Source organism: Citrus clementina, unplaced genomic scaffold (assembly GCF_000493195.1).
Source record: "Citrus clementina cultivar Clemenules unplaced genomic scaffold, Citrus_clementina_v1.0 scaffold_4, whole genome shotgun sequence".
NCBI classification, from domain to species: domain Eukaryota; kingdom Viridiplantae; phylum Streptophyta; class Magnoliopsida; order Sapindales; family Rutaceae; genus Citrus; species Citrus x clementina.
Genome location: NW_006262274.1, coordinates 23,858,240 through 23,879,612, shown reverse-complemented (window position 1 = coordinate 23,879,612; position 21,373 = coordinate 23,858,240). Strand labels below are relative to the sequence as shown.

Genomic DNA, 21,373 nt, shown 5'->3' with positions numbered 1-21,373 from the left:
TGCTTTTTTCCTTTGCTTCTACAAAGTCATTGGAGAAATATTTTCTTCAACCTTGCCCCGTAATTGAAGCTTTGGTTTTTTCTCATTGACTCAGTAGCCTGCAATTGAAACTTTGATTTTTTTTCTCATTTGACTCAGTCACCTGATCAAAAACTAACACTACCCTCTCTTCGATGATTAAAGCCCTAAAATTGTACGTGGGAAACATCAAACATGGTGCCAAAAACGAAGCCAACTTTGTATGTTAGCTTAAGAAGCACTGCACTTTCAAAGTGAAGAACAAAATGGTCCCTTTAATCCAATGGCTTGGCTACAAAGAAGTACTCCTTAATGGCTGTCTTCGTAGGGTTTTGGAAATCACGATAATTTTGTTTTTGCTTAAGCTCACTCCAATTGGTTGCCGCATCATGTATTCATGTTCGTGTCTGTAGGAATAACTCTGCATAGAACTGCCAAAAGCGTCACGGCCAATGGTTCATTGCGTTTTCTCTTTGTTTATTGGTTTATAATTGTATGAGGTATGATTGCAAGACTGAAATGACTGGCAAAGCATCAATCCAAACCGTCCAATTCCCAATGAATGAAGTCGGCTGATGTGTGATTATTTGATAATTGACTTCAGACAAAAACGGGTCCGTCAGCGGCATTCGTGGCTAACGCAATGATAACCCATTTCTTTTTTAATTAATTTTGTACTTTAAAGCAGCGTAGGTACTATGCCGAGTCGCCGTATGGGAAGGAAGTACGTATTGTTCACGCTTTGAACTTAATTAATAATTGTTAAGAAACTAAGATTTTTTTTTTCTTTTTTTCTTTTAATACCTTCGCTTTCATATCAATTACCTCTTCGTTCATCCGATATATTAAGCATATCTATTCGCTTGTTTTCATGTGCTTAATTAAACAATTTTAAAGTTTTTCATTTTTTTTATTGTTTACCTAACCAGTAACCACCTGAATTAAAATCCTAAAAAAAAAAGAGTTAAAAATTTAATTAGACTTCTCCCACTCACTTATCTCTCTTCTCTCTCTCTCTCTCTCTCTCTCGCTTGAATAAAAATAAGCATCCCCTAATATTTCTCCCCTTTTTTATATTATATAATAGATTTTTGCTTTGACAAAAAAAAAAAAAGCATGCTTTATAAAACTGTAAGATAGAAAAGAAAAAGCAAAAGAATTAAAGAAAAAAGTGAACGATTTCTCTCTTTTTTTTAAAAAAAAACACTTCTACATTTCAATTCACCAAACATCACAATTGAAGTTGATTAAAATTATAGATTCATTCATTTTATAGAACATAATTTAAAAGTTAATCAAGCATAGCTCAAAAATCTATATAAATTATTGGTTAGGAGGAGTCTCATAAAAGGCTGTACTCATTTTCTTAAATTCATACATTTATATAACATAATCCAAAATTTACGGGGCATAGTTTACAAATCTATCTCAAATACTAGTAAAAAAACCAGAAATCCATCAACTATGAGAAAAAAGAGTCCTTTTACCTTCCCCCCACCCAAAAAAAAAGAAGAAAAAAAGCCCACAGATAAGTCTATGATTTCTCCAGTTTAGGAAAGCCGTTTACCCAATTAGCCCTACTCAAATCAAGATCAATTTTTTTCCTGTTCCTCGTCTTCCATGGAAAGGAAAAGGGAAAAATCCGTATATCATGTTTGGTTCTCGGTACTAACACGTCCTGTATCGGGATTAGAATAAGCCCACACAAGAACCAAACAAGTAACCAATCCAAACGCCACCGACCGACTGACCCATTCCAAATGTCCGATGAGGAAGCTTTCGTGCGAACAAAAATCCAAGCACAGTCTCAGCTTGGCTTTAACTAGATTTTGACTTTTGATTACGCACACATTGACACGTGTCACCTCCACAAACAGAATATTCCAAAACTTTGCGATAAAAACTGAAACGGACAATAACTGATAAATTCTTCCGCGCACGAATCATGCTTCTAAATATTTTTCTCCACAATTTCTCCCATTAATCGCGCAATTTGGACATACAGATGCTGCGTTTCGTCACCAAAGATTTCGCTTTCTACACAAGTGGAGAGAGTCCACTATCTCCCTTGTGTTTTGGCAGAAAAATTCTAATTCTAAATTCTCATGTTCGAAGTCACATTCGTCTTCATTAACTTTGCTTACAAATGAATAAATTCTCACATAAATAGGTTTGATTGAGTTGATGGGTACCAACAAATTTCTGTATGAAAATATGTTTCGTTTTGCGGATTCTTTCAGGGTTTTTGTTTCCCAGTGCTGGGTTCTTGTTCTTGGAATTGGCTCATATATTTTCAGGTATATATGATCAGTTCAATTTAGTTCCTTCTTTGTTATTGAATTTGCTTCTTTTTTTTGTTTATTTTGGGTGGATTTGGACTGATTTTTTTCTTTTTTGGCAGTTTTAAGGAAGGAATCCATAATTTCAATGATCAATTTGGTACAAATTGTTACAAAAAGGGCGAAACTATCGAAGAATTTGGCCAAAAGGGGAATGGTTATGAGGTTGATGATGGAGAGCGGGTAAATCAAATTGGAGGAGAAACAGAGAACTCTGTTATGGCTTCAAGCACTAGCAAGTATGAGTTATCGTCTGGGAAAGTTATCAGCTGGTTCATTGAAGAACAAAAAAGTATGATTTTTTCTGTGCGAGAATTATATGTGGGTTCAAATGATTCCACCAATTGTGATAATAGAATACCAGCAACCGAAGGCGAAGAGGTTATTGATCAAAGGAAAGCGGAGGATTCTGTTGACAAGGTTCTGAAGAAACAAGAGGATTCTGTTGACAAGGTTCTGAAGAAACAAGAGGATTCTGTTGACAATGATTTTAATAAAAGGGTGGGAAAATCATTTCTTGATACGGGCGCGGTTTTTGGTCATGAGAAAATAGGGGATTTTCTTGACAAGTCTCTGAAGAAAGAAGAGAAGGAAACATCATTTTTCGATACAGACAAGGTGTTTGAGCAAGAGAAAGCAGAGGATTCTGTTTTTGTTGACAAGGTTGTAGAGAAACAGGAAGAGGTAATGTTTGCTGTAGCTGAGAATGAAATGACAGTTTTCACAGAGTTTAGATTTCTACCAAAGTATGATTTATCAAATGAAGTCCCCCATCTGGTGGGAGATTGCTTATCACGAGTTGATTCAGAATCTGACACGATTGGTTCAAGTGATGTTTTCTCAAGATGCAGTGATGATGATATTGGGTTGGATTCCTATGAGTTTTTGGCTGAAAGAAATTTTAGTGATGGATTGGGAACTGAAAGTCTTGAAGCGTTAAGTGAAGAGGAGGTTGAAAGTACTGAAACCATCTTGGATCAGGAAACATATGTTATGAGAGAAGTAACGTTTGATTCTGACGACGATTATATAGAATTGAAACCCGAGTCTTATAGTAGTTCCAGTGTCCAAGAGAAACACGAGGATGAAGATTTGTTTCGCGAAGAGGCAGAACTAGCAGATGCTGATGGATTGTCTGAAGAATCCCAGTTGGAAAATTCAGCTGTTTTGGAGGAGGGAATTTTGTCTAGTGAGGACCTGAACGAAGCTGAGGACCGTCATGATGATGAGGAAGATTTAGTTTACGAAGCAGCACATCTAGGTCATACTTCTGAATATTTTGAAGAATCCAGCTTCGAGGAGAAAGAATTCATCTCAGTCTCAGATTCTGACGATGAAGATGAAGATGAGTTTGCATCAGAGGATGATGATCTTATAGAAAAGTTGAAGATGGAACTGAAATATGCTAGAACCGGGGGGCTTCCAACCATTATGGAAGAGTCTGAGTCTCCACCAAAGACCGTCGAGGAACTAAAGCCATTGAGGATTGATCAGAAATTCGAGCATAAGGATCATATGAAAGAAATTCACAAGTTTTACCGGAGCTACTTGGATAAAATGCGAAAATTGGATATCTTGAACTCCCAGACCATGCATGCAATTGGTAAGTTTAACTCCTTTTTTAGTTTTCAAGTTATGTTATGCACACAAGTCCAAAAATCTCAACGTATTTTGCTGCGTCCTTGAACCATTAAATGAATCTATTGACTTGAGTATCAACCTAGTCAAAGAACTTTTACAAAAGGTCTAATGTTTTCTCTAATTAGACTCCATAAGCTAGTAATAAATTAATTTCCTTACGTTCAGATGTGGTTAACTTTTTATGTACTGTTAAGTTTCTTTTTTCTATAGTGTGACAAATAATAAAATAAAATTCCTGGTTTTCCATGTGATCATACTGGTGGATTTTTTTATCTCCTGAGATATCTCTATGAAGAATTATATTTCATTAGGGGTCGGTGTCTCCGTCGTCTTTATTCCCATCCGTAAAATTGCTGAGAAGGAATCTACAAAGTTGAGCATCTGTTTTCCAGGTCTTCGAGTTCACGTACATGCATAGTGCCACATTTAATAGCAAGTCCATATCAGTGGACCCCCGGTCTTGAATATTATTCCACCTATTTTTCTTCATAATCGTTTGGTCTGGTGGCACATTAATAATGGAATTCGTCCTGTCAACATTAAAATTTATATAAGTTATGAGAGATACTTTTTAATTCGCGTTCATGATGTTACCTGTTCTTGCGCTTTGTGGTCGTTTGTAGGTTTATTTCAGCTGAAAGAGACTGGACAATCGATTAAAACTCAAAAATCTTCAGTTCCTGCAATCAAGTCTCTTCTCGCACAGAACTTATGGCCATGCAAGTCTAGGAGCCGTGGAGCTAACACAGCATTTAAGTTCATTGACAATTTGCATAAGGATTTTGAGTTGGTGTATGTTGGACAGCTTTGCCTTTCCTGGGAAATTCTCCATTGGCAATATAAGAAAGCCCTTGAGCTGCAGGAATTTGATTCTCAAGAACTTCGTCAGTACAATCAAGTTGCAGGTGAATTCCAAATTTTTCAAGTGCTCTTGCAAAGATTCATAGAGAATGAACCATTTCAAGGGTGCACCCGGGTCCTAAACCATGTCAATAGCCGGTGTGCTCATTGTAATTTTCTCCAAGTTCCTGTCATCAAAGGTAAGTGCATTTCCCAACGATTGTGTTTAATCTGCTGCATGATTTTAAGCCATTAGCGTGTCACATAACATCAAACAATTGCATTGCAGATGATAGCTTTAACAATAAAAAAGGAAGAAAAGGAGACGAGGAAGATGGAATTACAATTCCAACGTTAACAGAAATCATTGAAGAATCCTTGCGAGTGTACTGGGAATTTCTCTGCACCGATAAGGATGAAAATAATATGATCTTAAAGGGTCCTGGGCTCCAAGACTCCGTAGATTCCGAACTTCTGTCAGAGATTCGAACAGATTTTCAAAAGGTTAGCTTCAAACGATATTTTGGCACTGTTTTGGTTCATATTCCTTTTAACATCTAGATAACCATTTTCTTAATTCTTCTTCTTAAATGCAGAAGGAAAAGAGGCTTAAAGAAATATTGAGAAGTGGTAGCTGCATAGTGAAGAAGTTGCAGAAGCACCACGGAAATAGATTCAATCGTGGTTTGTTCTTTGCCCAGATAGAATTGAAGCTGATTTCGAGGGTGCTTTCCATGACAAAATTAACAACCGATCAATTAGTTTGGTGCCACGAGAAGCTGGCCAAAATTAATTTTTGCAACAGGAAGTTAGTCGTAGAACCATCATTTTTGCTCTTCCCTTTTGACACGGCAAGAGCTTAGAGCTCTTTGTCCGTAGATACAACTTTACAGAACACACAGAAAAATAAATACAATGCAACACAATACAAATTTAGAATCAGTTTAGGTTACGCCCGTCAGTTTTCTGTTGTATAAATTTGGGGGCACCAGCTCATTAATAAATTCACTGGAACTGTTTTATTCTCTCTCTCTCTCTCTCTCTCGTCTTCTGCTGAATTTTCCCCTTCTTGTACACAAGAAACTCAATATCACGGTACAAAATTATTATTCATACTGTCATAATAATGCATGCCCGTGACGCGAACTGCCCCTTTTTTTTTTCTCTAAATAAGAATGATTAACACAAGTCATACGATAACAATATACATAGCGTTACGGTTTCATATTTAAATGAGCCTTTGACTCCCCTATTAACAAGAATCACATGTGAAACAACTATACAAAATTTAAATGATAAAATCATTATTTTGATTATTCTTGTGATAATTTTGCACAATAAAGCCTTTCAAATACGAGTATGATCCCAAAAAAAAAAAAAAAAAACAATATCCAAACAAAGTCTTGCAGGCTGGAAAAATCAAGCCACTAATCGAAAGCCACCTGGGCCAAAAAATTGAGCCCAAAAAGGCCGACGTGGACAAAATTGAAGATGTAACACCAGCCGTCGGATCTAGGGCATCTAAAACTGGAAACCGTCTTTATATCCGCAATCGTGAGCGAGTGCAAAACCTCCTCTGTTTCGGCTCCGTGTCTTTCAAAACCCTAAGAGTGAGAGAGAAAAATGGTTCAACGGCTTACGTACCGGAAGCGGCACAGCTATGCCACCAAATCAAACCAGCACCGCGTCGTCAAAACCCCTGGTAATAAATTTGACACATTTTTTAATCGATGTTTATGTTTAAAAAAAATATTGTTATTGTGAATGAAATTTTAAGTTAAACTAATTTTCTGTGTGGGTGTGTAGGAGGGAAGTTGGTGTACCAGAGCACGAAGAAAAGAGCTAGTGGACCTAAGTGTCCTGTGACTGGCAAGAGAATTCAAGGGGTAATTGTGCCCTTTTTTTCTTTTTAAATCTGTCTAGAGAAGTCTTAGGATTTGTTTTCAGTGTTGAAGAATATGCCTTGTAAGAAATTGTTACGAAAGTATTTGATTTTAATAATTTAAAACAATAAATCAATTGGCTACATTAAGAAATAGGCTGACAATAACTGCTAATTAGATTAGGTTGGAAAATGTGCGATCTCTTGTTATTATTTTTTTTCCCCTCTTGCGATGACGTTTTGGTGGTCGATTTCCGTTGGAAATGTTTGTATCTGGTTTGTGTACCTATTTGGGAGAAGCTGTTTGGTAGTTGATTAGTTGACATTGTTGTTGAAATTCTTAACACTTGTTTGGCAAACGGATCTGTCTTTCATATGCCCCAAACCACTGGGAATTGATTAATTATTATGCTGTAGCTAGTCTAATTTACATTTTGTTAGGTAGGGGTTTCTCAAACTGATATTCAACATTTTGTTTAAAGTTGCTAATTTTATGTTGGGCATTGTGGAGGTACTAGAGAACTGTTCTACATTGTATTAGTGATGCAATTTGCTACTTTTTAATCGCTATCTTTATTAAGGAATGTAAACCGTAGGTTGTCTTGAATGTGCATTCAGTTAACTTTCAGACCTATAGAGATATTAATTCAGTGATTGACTTGGGCTATTTTGTAAATCAAAGAGACAAAGACTGCTTATATGGACAAATGCAAATATAATGCCTATCTCTGTTGGCGGTGGTGGACCGAGTATTATTCCGTGGAATACATAAAAGCCACCAACATTATCTTCATAGAGTTTCTGTTGCATTTCTTTGATGATTTTGTTCATGAAAACTGGGTGTCAAATTGATATTTACTTGTATTGGTTATCCTAAATTTATTGTGGATTCATTATGAGTGTGTTTTAGGACATTAACACCTTGCCCACAGAAGTATGATAGACTGTTTCTATGCGCGCAGATTCCTCATTTGAGACCTGCTGAATATAAGAGGTCCAGATTGCCCAGAAACAGGAGGACTGTGAACCGTGCTTATGGTGGAGTATTGTCTGGAGCTGCTGTCAGGGAAAGGTTTGTCATTATTGAAAGCCCAAATCTCAACCTTTTCTTCTTTAAATTTTGCATTTGGTAATGTTGATCTGGATATCATTACTTTTTTAACAGAATCATCCGTGCCTTTTTGGTGGAAGAGCAGAAGATTGTGAAGAAGGTCTTGAAGATTCAGAAGGCAAAAGAGAAGCAAGCTGCTAAGAGTTAAGACTGAAATATTTAATGAGTTTCGAACTACCTTTTAGAATATCTGTTGTTTTGGATGATGATATTGACTCATGGAGAAGTAATCTAGGTTTTTCTTTATTTGAAATTGTAATCCCGCACTTGCTCATATGAACTAAATTCTTAAAGCACTCAGTTGATAACCATTGTGGTGCTGTTTTGTGTACTTTTATCAATTTAATGCCATTAGAGTTCCTTTTTAAATATATCAGATCAGTGGTTCCAGCCACCTTTATTTTTGGGATATCAAAAGTGGCTAATGTGGTATTTGCTCTTAATCCTTTGTGCTTTCATTTCTAACTTGGGTAACCAAAATTTCCTCCTATGTTTCTTTTTCCACTGCAACACCAACATTTCCCGCCCCATTGTTGGTTATATTGTTGAGATTGGGTGATGGAAAGACTTTGAGACTGAACTCTAAAGCCATTGTAATGTAGAAGTTGTATCCAAAGACAAAAATAAAAAATGCCAGGAGGTCTTGTCTTGTTCGGTGGTCCTGCAGGTCTCACTATCTGATTGCATTGAATGTGTTATTTTTTGTAGTACTTTATTTTCTTTCTCCAAGCAAAGAGCTGGGAATAAATCATATTTGCCATCCCTTGGGACTGTGCAATACAACTATGGATACAGCATTGATGTGTCTTCCCGATCAACATCATTACTAAGATTATTTGAAACAATATAGTGTGCAACACCTAGATATAATTAAACAGGAGGTACCTGGAGGAGCGTCTCCTTTACTAAATGGTTGCCCTATAGAGCAGTGATCCATGAGAGAAAGCCTTGGCGGTTTATAAGGTTGAGGAAACCCAGAGCATAAGCCTCTTCAAAAGCTTGGTTGAGGAAATGCAGCCACCACTATGTCAAGAAATCTTAACCCGCCAAGACGACAACCATTGGAAAAGAAAGAATTATTTGGGAAGTTATTTTATAATTCCTCTTTCAAACACAGCTCAGCAACTCACTGAACTCCTTCATCGCCATCTCTCGCTCTTCACCTTCAGAGGATATGATTAGAAATGTGCTTGGTAACTTCTAAATTGCCTTGAAAGATAGAGAAGCAATTAGGCATGTAAAGCAAGCTAGTAATAGTAACCTTTGATCAATAGAACTTTGCCCAAATGCAATTTGGCTTGTTGATGAGGATCCTCAGGCAGTAATTTTGCAGTATTATTCCAGCAATCATCACTGTATTCAAGGATGATGAGCGACTCCGCGATGGACTGGCCGCTATACACCAGAACGGGTACTTTCTTGTGGACAGGGTTATAGTCAAGAAGCAAGTCACTCTTGTTTGTTAAATCTTCCCCAACGTACACGTAAGCTTTGCCCTTTAGCTTACGGGGCTAGTTCAACTCTGTGGGTGAAGGCGCTTTCTTACCCAAAACCCAATGCCGAAATAACACCACCTCACTTTGCTGCTTCTCCATTCTCTCGGTCTGTTTTGGCCCTGGAACTGGGTTTTGATGCTTTTATTTATGAGAGTTGGGCAGAGGAACCTTTTGTTTCTCTGCTAATTGGTCAATGAAATGATAATGCTATAAAAATGTTTGGGGTGTTTTGATTAGAAACAAAAGTCGGATACTTGGAGAACCAAGTTGAACAGATCATAGCTATGAATGGTCATCATATCTATGAGGGCACGATACGACTCGGCGCTCAACCAATCATGAATCATGAAATAAACAGATTTAAAGCCCATTCATTTAAGCCCATTACATAATCAGGTTTAAGGCTTAGTGGGCTTTTTCAACAGGCCTACTATTAACTCATGGTGGTCTCACTTTTCAAATAAGTGAAGCTATTGGCACTACTTCACTATCATTCTAAAACCCCACTACTAATAAAATTATATGAGTGATGATACAACTACAAATTCTTGTATAAATTTATCTTATACGAACTTATATGTCATTAATTCATTAGTTGAATGAAAATATAAAATAATAGAAATAAATCATGTGGGCCAAAAAATATTTAATTCAACCAATTTTATCATGCCACATCAGTTTGTACAAAATAAGTTTGTACAAGAGTTTGTGGCTATATCATTACTCAAATTATATTTAAGAACAACAAAGAATTAAACATACTTATAAATTTTTCAAACAAATTACTTACATTAATAATCAATCCATTTTTTTTTCTTTTTGTTTTCTACCTGTCACTTCCATCTAACTAAAATAAATCGTTAAAAGTTTAGAATAATTTATTATCATTTTCCTATTTATTATTGATTAAGAACTTTTATACCTAATATTGCTTTTAAATTATAATTTAAAATATGTATAATTTAACTTAATGATTGACATTTAAAAATTCAACATCTAGGAAACTTTAAATTCATGTATAGGATAACAACAAGATTACAAAAGAAAAGAAAAATAACAGAATACTTCATTGAATTTTAACAATAAAAAATTAAATTAGAAAAATAAAGAGTGCATAAAAAAAGGGCGTTTTTAAAAATTAAAAATAAAAATAACTAAAGGGTTTTATGATGAGATTAGAGGGGTGGTAATAGTCTAACTATTTTTAAAGTGATAATCAGGAATGCGCAGAATACTCACATCATGTCAACTAATAATTTCTTTTTGTTTTCAAATGCCGTCCATGATAAAAATTAAATCATCATTAAATTGCAGAATAAACATACCATTTGGCTTTCAAATCTAATATAACTAGAAAAGTGTTCAAAGGCCTACAAAACTTAATTAAGATTTTACGTACATGTTAGAGCAAACAATTAATTAATATAATTCCTAACATGAACTTGCTGCCTACAGCTAGTTAGCTAATTAAAAATTTCAACTAATAACTGCATGGAATACTGCCAATTATAACATGAACTTGCTTGTAGAAACACTAGTTGATATCTCTCTTGGGCACGAAGAACAATCCCACAGCGAGCTAGGCTTCCAAGTTTCTGCAGCCAAACTCATCATCGGCAAACTGAAAGGAAACCCAATAGGTCTAACGGTGCTCTCCCACTGATCATCAACATGATTCATCATGTGTTGGTTCTTCATCAAAACATCCTCATGATGAAGATGATGATCTCCGTTGCTGATGTCTGTCACTGCTGCTTGCATCTCATAATGTGGCAAAGCAGTTGTTGAGAAGCCACTGTACTGATCTTGTGATCCGACAAAATCTATACACTGATCTGAGGCCTTGCCAAAGTCTCCAAGCATAGAGTCAGATGACATGCTTAATAAAACGGATGAAACATCATTAATATTGCACTTAGCTGCTGGGATAGTTGGTTCAAACGGTGAAAACATGAAACTGCTAGTTAGGTCTCCGGACGAAATATTAGGAAGCTGGTGATGAGGCTTGCTAATGATCACTGGGTTAATGGGTTTGTAGGGGACAAAATCGAAAGGCGAAAATGTACTATTCGTACTTGTATTAGTAAGACAAGAAGAAGATGACGATGGCTGTTGTTGTATATCATTGTTGCAGTTGAAGTACTGCGCCATTGATGATGTTAAACTGAACTGAGTGTTGTATGAGCTTTTAACATGTGCATCAGTACTTGAGGCTGTTTCAGGCAATGGAGAGACCCAGGATTGGGACAGAGCTCTTTGCGCTGTGGAGTTTGTTTTCTTGAAAATCCTGCATATAGCCCAAGAGTCCTGCAAAAGCAAACAGTAGTAACTTATTTATAGTGCTGGCTAGCTCTAAAAATATTTAAGATGACATCAAGACATAATATTAATGAACATTTGTTGAACTAGGTAGCTGTTTGATAATTTTGAGGATACTTTACATTGGCAGGAATTGTTTTGTCCATGAATCTCTTAGGCGGCACAGAGTCAATTAGAGAAGGTAACCGAAACTCATGCATCATCCAGTCAGTTTTGATGCCTTTAGCCGCTTTGCCTTTGTAAAAAACAAGCGATTTTTTCAAGCCAATGCACTTGTTTCCTTCTGATGAGTAGATAGGCCGGTCAGTTCCTGTGGCTTTCCAAAACCCAGCTCCAGTTACCCTATTTGGCCTTGCACTGTTTCTGTATTTTCTGTCCCTGGGGCAGTAAAAGTACCACTCCTTTTCTCCTGTAGTCGCCAACTCTGTTTGATCAAATAGCACAAAAAAATAATTTGTAAGATTCATTCTCTCTCTCTCTCTCTCTCTCTCTCTATGTATATATATATATGCATGTATAGAGATTATGAAGACACTTAAAAAAAATATGCATGAGTTTTGATTTATCATCTTACTTGGGAGATCCCACGGATCATATTTATAAATGTCAAGTTGCTTGATGAGCTCAATAGAGAGAGGCCTTTGCTGAATCTTTCTCTTTAAATAAAACCCTACAAGTTCTTCATCAGTTGGATGAAACCTAAACCCTGGTAGCAAGATTTCATCCAGCTTATCATTTTCATTTCTCTCATCCATCGCTTAATTAGCTTTCAAAATTAAGAACCCTAGCTAATAGCAAGAAACCCTGAAACTCAATCACAGAAGAAGTGAAGTGAAAGCAAGAAACCCTAAAACACAAAGTTGTCTGTGTTGTTTTGAAAGTGGAGGGTTCAGTTAATATGAAAGCAATATATGCTTCCTGAGGAGGGTTCTGCCTCCGAAGGATCAGCCGTCTTTCCTGGTGACTTTTAAAGAAGTGTGTGTTTAGCGAGGAACGCGTTGGCTCAATCACAACTCACAAGCTGAAGCCAATTAAGCAAAGCAATGCAACAACTACCAAGAAATTAAACAAACAACTTAATGAAGTTAAATTTAATTAGCTGAGTCTTCTCTTACTTATGTAGCTTGATTTGTTTTACTTGTGCCTTAATGAACCCAGTAATTTGAGGTAATTAGTTTATTAATCCAAATTGAGGAATCTCAAGGATACTACAAAATCAGCAGCTTGTGGGGATTTGTGAATCTGTCTTTGATTTTTCATCCATCATCAGATTTGATTTTTTCGTTTTGCCCTATCCACTGCAAATCAAGACAAAGCTAGCTTCCAAAGAAACAATATTTTAAGTGTGGTCTTTATTTGAATTAATATTTGGAAACGTGGACCCTAAACCAACTTCCAATACACAAGCTCAAAAATATATTCAACTGATGATAAATTCTGATCAGACCCACTTAAAGATTAATTTAGTAATTTTAGTGCCTCAGAATCCGAAAATTCAGTTTCTATTCCATTCCCCAGAGCTTCTATTCCACTGACTCTGTCAGATTTTGTGTTTATTTAGAGATACCCTTAAGTCTTATTAAGGGACCACTAATCAACCTTATTAGTAAACTAACTTATTGGCTTTTGATTCTTTAGAGAGAGAAGCCAGCCTATCATTCAGGAAATTTCTAACTTCTACTACTCTAATTATTTTCTGATCCTATTCTTGGGAGTAAAAACTTTCAGAAAGTCCCACATCCTGATCAAATATCATTTCGTTAAATGATTTTTACCTACGAGGCTAATTGACCCACACGTTTTGATTTATTAGCTTCCCAAAATTAGATGAAATTGCAGAACTACAATCGGAGGATTCAATATTACAAAGTCCTGTCAGCTTTTAATTACTTGTTCTAACAAATGAGGTGGGTGCGTTTAATTTATTCGAGCTATATGTGTGCTTAATTGTTTCTCCTTTCACATTAAGGATATTTCAAGAAAATCAGTTTGGTCATTAAGAATGTCATATGAAAAATCAGTTTGGTTATTCAGAATGTCATATGAAGTATTGTTATATTATCATTGCATTCATCTCTAAAATGAAATGAAATTCTGGCTATTATTTATTTGTTCTCAGCTTATCTTAATTTTAATACCATAACTACAAAATAAAATTAACACCAATATTCAAAACCCTATTGTCTAAAATAGATAGATAGATATAGTCTTTTTTTGGGGCTAGTGTCCTTATTTTTTTATTTTTTCATACAGACATATTTTTAAGTCGTGCCACTTAATAGAGTTAGATTTTAGTACTATTAAACCGCACGACTTTATAGTGCATTAAATAATTATTTTATTAAACCGCACGGCTTAATGACGTGCCCACGTTAAAAAAAAATGGGGCGCTCACACATCTTTCTTAAAAAAATAATTATAACCATAAACAATTTTGTACAAATAATAATTCTTTTTTTTAAGCTTTTATGGGTAAATATATGGGTAAAAGCTTGTTTAGTCCCTATATTATGAGGTTAGTGTCCATTTAGTCCCTGTATTTTTAAAAACACCTCAAAACGTCCCTACTGCTAAATATTGACACTTATGCCATTATTTTTTTTTATTTTTAACTTGCTTTTACAATATTACATTTTTACCATAATGTTTCTTTTGTGGATATTAATAAAAAATTAAATTATCAAATTAAACTCAAAAATAAAATAAAAACAAAAAAGGTATATATTAATTTTTGTGAAAGGTCACGTATGTCTAAAAAATTAATATCGTAAAAAATTACATTATCAATTTTTTTAGAAAAATTAATATTTTAACTCAAGAGTGTGTTCCACAAAAATTAATATATTTTATTTTATTTTATTTTATTTTTTGGTGTTAAACTGGTAATTTATTTTTTTCTTTTTAATAATGTCTAAAAAAATTATTATAATAGGGTTATTTTTTTATTTTTAATAATGTCTAAAAAATTATTATAATAGGGCAATATTATAAAAATAAGTTAAAAGGAACAAAAGATAATGGCAAAAGTGTCAATAATTTAATGGTATGGATGGTTTGAGGTATTTTTAAAAATATAGGGACTAAACGGACACTAACTTCAAAATATAGGGACTAAACGAGCTTTTACCCTAAATATATATATATATATATATATATATATATATATATATATATATATTTATTTATTTATTTATTTAAGTGTGTGATTGTGTATTATGTGTTGTCTTTTTTCAACATATAGATTGAAGCCTGAAAGGTCCAACCATATATGAAATTATTGTTATCATTCTAACCTCTCCAATTTTCAGGAAACTCTACTACTGCATGGTTTTATCTTCTTTACGTTCTATGTTTTCAAAATTATACGTTCACGGTCTCCGTACAATTAATTTCAATTGAAATTTTGATTTATTTTGATGTTTTAGTGATCATTTGATTCAATATTGTGTTAGTATTATAAAATTTAGAATGGAATTAGTATCGCTCCTAATTGACTTAAAATGAAATATCAAAGTTTGGTTGGATTTGATTTGTCATTTTTTCCAAGTTCAATATATACATATACATATACATATATATAGTAGTTTTCTAATCAGGGTAGCTAAAAAACAAAATAAACACAAATTTCAATGCACTATATTTTGTCATGTAGTGCATTAAAATTTAATTTTTTTTGTCTTTTAGCTAATCCTTGACTTTATTAAAGTCAGAGATTCCTAATTGGAAAACTGCTCTGATATATATATTTGAAAGATACAATTGATAGTTATTATATAAGAATATAAAACTAATTAAATCTTAAACGTATATTGCTAAACATGTACGCGTAGTAGAAGATTATGAAGAGTTGAGTACAAATCAACTAAGTATTGGATCCAAATCCAATTAAATTAATGTGCTAAGTGGCAAAATTAAGTGAATCGGAAACTGCGAATTATTTATTCGCACTTTGATTAGTATTTAACTACTCAACTATATATAATAAAATTATACAAGATACATCATTTTCATTAAGTTCACTGATTAATTACTTAGTTAAAATATAATAAATTAAATTATATATCTTCAACAACCTCGTGGAAATTAAGGGTTCATTAACACTATAAATTAATCATAATGAATTGCTTTGGTTATTTTGAAAAGGCGAGAGTCAATTTCCTCTTATTTTGTGGGCATTGGAAAGCCAAAGTATATAGGATTCCTCAATTTCTTGCTTTGGATAATGCGGAAACTAGGCTAAAAAGTTTGAAAATTTTTCACTTAAAAGACCCACAAAACTTTTATAATTTGCATGGTTGATGAATGATGATGAAGTCCAAAGTTCATAATTCTCGAACAAAATTAACTTTGATTAGCTAATTGTGTCCACTAATTGGACAACAAGTATGGTACTGTGAATTTAATGGGGAGGTTCACTGAGTCAAATTAATGCTAAACTTGGAACTCCAAATTAAGTGAAACTCCCCAAATCTAGCCCTCGGTTTTGAACCATTTTTGTCTGTTCCTTGACCTTGTCCTTGGGTTTTGCTTCCCCTGCGTGCAACCATTTTCTTTTCCGTTTCCTTTTATTTTTTCTCTCTTGAAAAAAAGAGTCAAACTCTTAGACCGAAGCTTCTATTGCCTCTTTCTTTGTGGAACATTAACCGCACTTAATAATATCAAGTCCACTTATTAATTCAGATTAATTTTGATAAATACATAGTTCATTTATTATAGCCATGCCAAGATACCAACCCTAAGCATCACTCGTTTGTCACAATTGGGCAAGGTCTCTTAGTTTAACCTGTGATTATCAACTATAATTATTTTCTCGATCGGTTTTTTTTTTTTTTTTTTATGCTAACCGTTCGTTGGTAAAAAGAAATCTCATACAAATCATAATAGACAATTTTATCATCATTGTTTCAGAAATAGATAATTAGACTATCGCCAATTCAACATTTCATAAATAAACATAGGGATTTCATTCTATTAATAAATTTAATCTGTTTGAATGAAGAGATAATTAATGTACCAGAATACCCACTAAAATTAATGTACCCTATGTGATGCTCATATCACCATCTAAATAATTAAAATTCACTATTAGAAGTGTGTTTGGATGTCTAATTTTTATGAAGCGGTGAAACTTTTACGAAAAAATATAATTATTAAAATCAAATTTTAGGACATAAGTGCCATTTCATATGTATATATATATATATATTGTATATTATAATGGTTCGACTAAATTTGTTTCTCTAACAATACTTATTGTAGATTTGCCTCAAAATTTACTATTCTTGTGTGGGAACTTTTACTTTAAACACACATCAAGGGCCATTTAATTGGTAGGTCGTGTTCTAACCTACCTTGCATTTAGTTTGACTTTTGTGAGTATTGGAGTACTACTCACACATTTACCCATTCCATATATTTTATATATTGTTGGCCACTTTAAAATTTTAATCCTCGCATGTCCTCAACTCAAGAGTTTGAATCCCATAACCAAATAAAATATTGAATCAGAACCAAACTGGCATTGGAAGAAAAACAATAATTACAAAAAAAAAAACCCACAAGTGTTGTGTGGATCCAAATTAATTATAATCGTATTGTGTCAAATGAATTTATGAACCTATTGTCCACTACCTACTATTAAAATACGAGGCATTTTGGCATATAATCTATTGAATTCGCGCTAACCCACCGACTTTTTTACAGTACAGTTAACTTTTGACTTTAAATTTGCACTAAAATTTATCTACTTTTTCTTTGGAAAAAAAATTAAGAAAAATTGGAAATAGATTTCTTTAATTTCTTTTCCGGGGAAATGCGTAACCGACCGAACATGGTAGAGTTCCTGCATATCAATGTGCATGAGACTGTCTTCTCATGATTTAGCCTGTGAATATATATACACCGACAGATGCGGTGTGTAATGTGACATAATTCAAGTGGTTATTGATCGTTTCACTTCCACATGGAAGTAAATTGTATATTGATGGTCGCCTCCACGTCACACTGTAAGCGTATCCTCACCTGTTACCAAAAATCAATATTCTTCATTGTCACTGCCAAGAGTTCACAATCAACCCTGTACATTCACATTCTTTCCACTTCTTTTGTGTGCTAACCATTGAAGAAAGTTAAAAAGAATTAAGGGGTACATGGGAGAGTAGGCTGAGAAAAGCAGCATGTGAAAGCTTCATTGCCTCAATAGAGAAAGAAACCCAGGCCCTATGAGCTTGCCTGCAACAATTCCTTGAGATCGTATCCTTGGAGCTACATCCACAACGAAGCAATGGAAATAAAACCTATAATTCTTGTTAAGAAAATTATATATTTATGTTTACATATTTCATTGGTTTTACAAAAAGCTAACACATGCTCACTAAAGAATCTTGAAGAGTGTTGTGTACATTATTTACCTGAAGAAAGGTCAGAAGCAAAATTACTCCTGAGTTCCAGAAAGCATGTATTGTGATAGGGGTTAGGAGGTTCCTGGTTTGAGCATATGAAAATCCCAAAGCAATCCCTATAATGATGCAAAAATTCTGTTAGTTTTATTAACAAAGAATGAAACTTTTCGAATTTATAAATATTATCAACATTTCAAGTTTGACCATGGAATAAAACCATGGAAATGATGAATAAGTTCATTTTCCACAGTTCTGTAGAAGCTCATCAGTTAACGGTGTAAAAAGTTACCCAGCACAAACAACTGAGGAAACTCTCCCGGGGTGAGATGTGCAAGTGCAAAGACAGCAGCGCTGATGATCACAGCTATTGGTGTAGGAACCCTATAGAACAGATTGTGGGAGTTAACACAGAGCAGCTGTTAAAAATAAATAGCAGGCAAAGCTTAAAGTCTTAAACCTTCTTCCAAATGCATTTTTCTCGTTTGATCCACCCTGCATATTTGTATTGCCACTCAGCTATTTCATTCTCACAACTCATAAATATTATCCCATACTATACTTATCTTCTTTCATAATGCACAAAATCTTGGTGGATCCAGCACGATTTGCCACATATATTTTTCAATACATTACTTCTTTGGATGAAAGTTTAAGCACTCAAACAATTCAGTACTAACTATAATGTTTTGATTTCTAAAAGTTGCTTCATACACCTAATCAAAATCCTACACATCCACTCTATTACCTCAGAATTTGGTTGAAGTAAGAAAAACCAAAGGTTTTTTCAGTAAGTATGGTGCGTCAACAAGTATAAAGCAAAGCATAAGTAGTTCCTGATTAGAATGCGAGCACAAGATCCTGGACTCACAGGATGAAACACTTGAAAAAAGAACATAACAATCAGATGTCAGAGAAGAAAACCTACCACTTAGTCAGAGACACCATAAAAAATCCACGAAATACATTCTCCTCAAGAAGGGGAGCCAAGACACCTGTGATGCCCACCAAGCAAGCAGTGCTGCAGTGGAAATAAACATGATTAATTAACTTCCGATGCTCAAAATAAACAAAAAGTGGCTTTTAATCCTCAAAAATTCCAGTTACCGCAGAATTTATACACTTGGATTCAATAAGAGACGGATCCTTGGCCTTTTGTGGAAATTTATGGTAAAAAAAGGCACAAATATAAAAAGATGTTTAGCGCTCTCTCTCTTGAATTGGAAGATATTTTGCTTGTAGTACCTAATACTTGAAGATCCAATCAATGGAAGCAAGCGAACAAGAGCATCAGTCTGAAATAAAGTTACAGATATTATCAAATGAGCTGTTATGTATAAAGATGATGCAAAGCCTGAGACTAGCTCAATCAAATCACATGACATTAATAATTGACTTCCTTGCTTCTCTGCAGAGATAATCTACAGATAGCAAACCAACCCTAAAACTCTTGACTGATTCTGAACTTAACACACAATTAGCTTACGTACTGAAAAAAAAAAAAGCTTTACAATTTGTTTAAACTACAAGCCTTAGTATAGCTGTAGTAGCAGCAGTTGAGCTAGAGGAGGAGACAAAACATTGCTCTGTACGCTCACAATCAATTGGAACCAATAATTTACAACATAACAAAGGAAAGTCATATGCAATATGTAACCTGAACCTAAAATGAATATTCTTAAAATGTGTATAAATATATTACAAACTACAAAGTTTCAGGAAAATTCTAACCTCTCTTTCTGGAGGGTTCTCACCATTAAACAAGGACAAGGCAGCCCCTGTTGCCGCAACAGCCAAAAGAGCACCTCCAAGACCAATCCCTGCCCACAGGAGCCAGCCTTTCTTCAGATTGAAAGGTTCCCTCAAATCTGAAACACCATGACTTTAATAATGAGCTTCAGAACAAAGTAACAACAATGCACAAAACAATGTCTGTAAGAACCATTTTGTAATAAGTAAAAACCAAGCCAAATCCATTAAGTTGAAAGTTAAGAGAATATAAGCAGCCGAAAAAATAACTTAACCACTTCAGTATCCAAGATAAAGCAAAAAGCTGATTATACAAGTTCTCCAAGACAAATACCATAGCAGAAAAGGTCTTCAGGAAGCGGTTTAAAGGTGCTGGAAATGCCATACAGAACTCCAAGTATAACTGCAGTTGTAATGCTGCCGAAACAATAAGTGAGCAAACTCAGACCCATCGGCAATTCACAAAGTCGCAATACAAAACTCCAAACAAGGCAATTATTGTTTATCAATACAGCTTAATGCAGCATCAAATTTTATATGCAGTAAAACAGCTGCAGTCATTTCACAAGTTTTTCATACAGTTTCTGCAAGTAGAACATTGACCAGCCCAATATAATAAACAAAATAATGAGACTCAAACCATACCCTTGATCCAGAAATAGTATCTCTGCCTTCTCATCTAAACTCAGTTCTTCAATTTTAAGTCCTAAATAGGGTAAAGCCGCTGCCTCCACCAACCCTGTCAAAACAAAACTGCCTGAACAATATTTAAATTTTCATTCCGAATAAAAATCCAACAAAAACCCATCTTTTTTACAAATATTAGTAAAAGTGAAAAAGTATTAACTAAAAGACACCTAAATCCACAAGCAAGCGAAGTTAACGAAGCTGTCTGCCAACCCCAAGGTACGTCCCATCGCTTCAGTACAGGCCAGTCCAATTTAGTTTCCTGTAATGCATTGGATGCAATTGAATTGGTAAAAATTAATTAGTGAAATTAATTATGTCGAGCTCAAGAATAGTACCTTGTCTTCGGTGCTGCCGGATTCAGAGTCTTTTCCAGCATTGTAAAAGCAAATTGAACTGAACCTTCTGTAACAAGTTTTTGTTACCCTCGTATTGCTGTTGGGCTTCAATTTTGATAGCTTCTGAGAAGTTGAGAAACTGTAGAAGCAAGGCTGAGCCAGAGCAGCGATCATCGGAGAAGCCATTGTCTTTTCTTTTTTTTTTTGTGGAAAAATATTTGAAGCTGAAGGTATTGGTGTGGTGAGTGGACAGTTTCCACAGTTTTGTCGAGACAAGGATAAGGCATGAAAACACCTCATAAAGTCGTTTATTTTAGACATTGACGTGTGGCAGCTCGTTTCTCATTTCATAAAGAAACGACAACTCAGAAATAAGACGACACGCGGTTTCTTCAAAACACGACAAGTCGTTTGTGCTCTCACTCGCTCACCGGTCACCACTTCAAAGGGAAAATGACACCCCGCAATGTTTATGAAATGAAAACCCTCTACTCAATATACCCGTTTAAAATGTATAAGAATTGCTTTTGATTTCTACACACACATTTTAAAATT

The 21,373-nt window shown here is 34.6% G+C and overlaps 4 protein-coding genes across 5 annotated transcripts; 2 read left to right on the top strand and 2 right to left on the bottom strand.

Moving 5' to 3' along the window:
• The first annotated feature begins 1,961 nt into the window (after positions 1–1,961).
• On the top strand, positions 1,962–5,845 carry LOC18043780. Of its 2 annotated transcripts, XM_006438621.2 has the most exons (6): positions 1,962–2,315; positions 2,420–2,777; positions 2,811–3,960; positions 4,622–5,038; positions 5,128–5,342; positions 5,435–5,845. In XM_006438621.2, exons 1-6 carry the CDS (start codon positions 2,203–2,205, stop codon positions 5,699–5,701), a joined length of 2,520 nt encoding a protein of 839 aa, XP_006438684.1. In that variant the 5' UTR covers positions 1,962–2,202; the 3' UTR covers positions 5,702–5,845. The 2 variants fall into 2 exon arrangements, with proteins under 2 accessions (XP_006438684.1, XP_024042493.1); XM_024186725.1 differs by having other exon boundaries at positions 2,420–3,960.
• A 538-nt stretch (positions 5,846–6,383) lies between these two features.
• Positions 6,384–8,202, top strand: LOC18043779 (60S ribosomal protein L34). The gene is made up of 4 exons (XM_006438620.2): positions 6,384–6,540; positions 6,645–6,724; positions 7,683–7,792; positions 7,886–8,202. The coding sequence occupies exons 1-4, from the start codon at positions 6,462–6,464 to the stop codon at positions 7,977–7,979; spliced, it is 363 nt and encodes a 120-aa protein (XP_006438683.1). The 5' UTR covers positions 6,384–6,461; the 3' UTR covers positions 7,980–8,202.
• A 2,631-nt stretch (positions 8,203–10,833) lies between these two features.
• Positions 10,834–12,401, bottom strand: LOC18043777 (protein FEZ). Its single transcript, XM_006438617.2, has 3 exons — positions 12,221–12,401; positions 11,769–12,070; positions 10,834–11,634 (listed from the first exon to the last, which is right to left on the bottom strand). Exons 1-3 carry the CDS (start codon positions 12,399–12,401, stop codon positions 10,834–10,836), a joined length of 1,284 nt encoding a protein of 427 aa, XP_006438680.1.
• A 4,882-nt stretch (positions 12,402–17,283) lies between these two features.
• LOC18043776 lies at positions 17,284–21,127 on the bottom strand. The gene is made up of 10 exons (XM_006438616.2): positions 20,819–21,127; positions 20,651–20,742; positions 20,439–20,546; positions 20,128–20,210; positions 19,776–19,912; positions 19,290–19,339; positions 18,973–19,065; positions 18,337–18,428; positions 18,057–18,163; positions 17,284–17,910 (listed from the first exon to the last, which is right to left on the bottom strand). The coding sequence occupies exons 1-10, from the start codon at positions 21,116–21,118 to the stop codon at positions 17,866–17,868; spliced, it is 1,107 nt and encodes a 368-aa protein (XP_006438679.2). The 5' UTR covers positions 21,119–21,127; the 3' UTR covers positions 17,284–17,865.
• Positions 21,128–21,373: the final 246 nt, after the last annotated feature.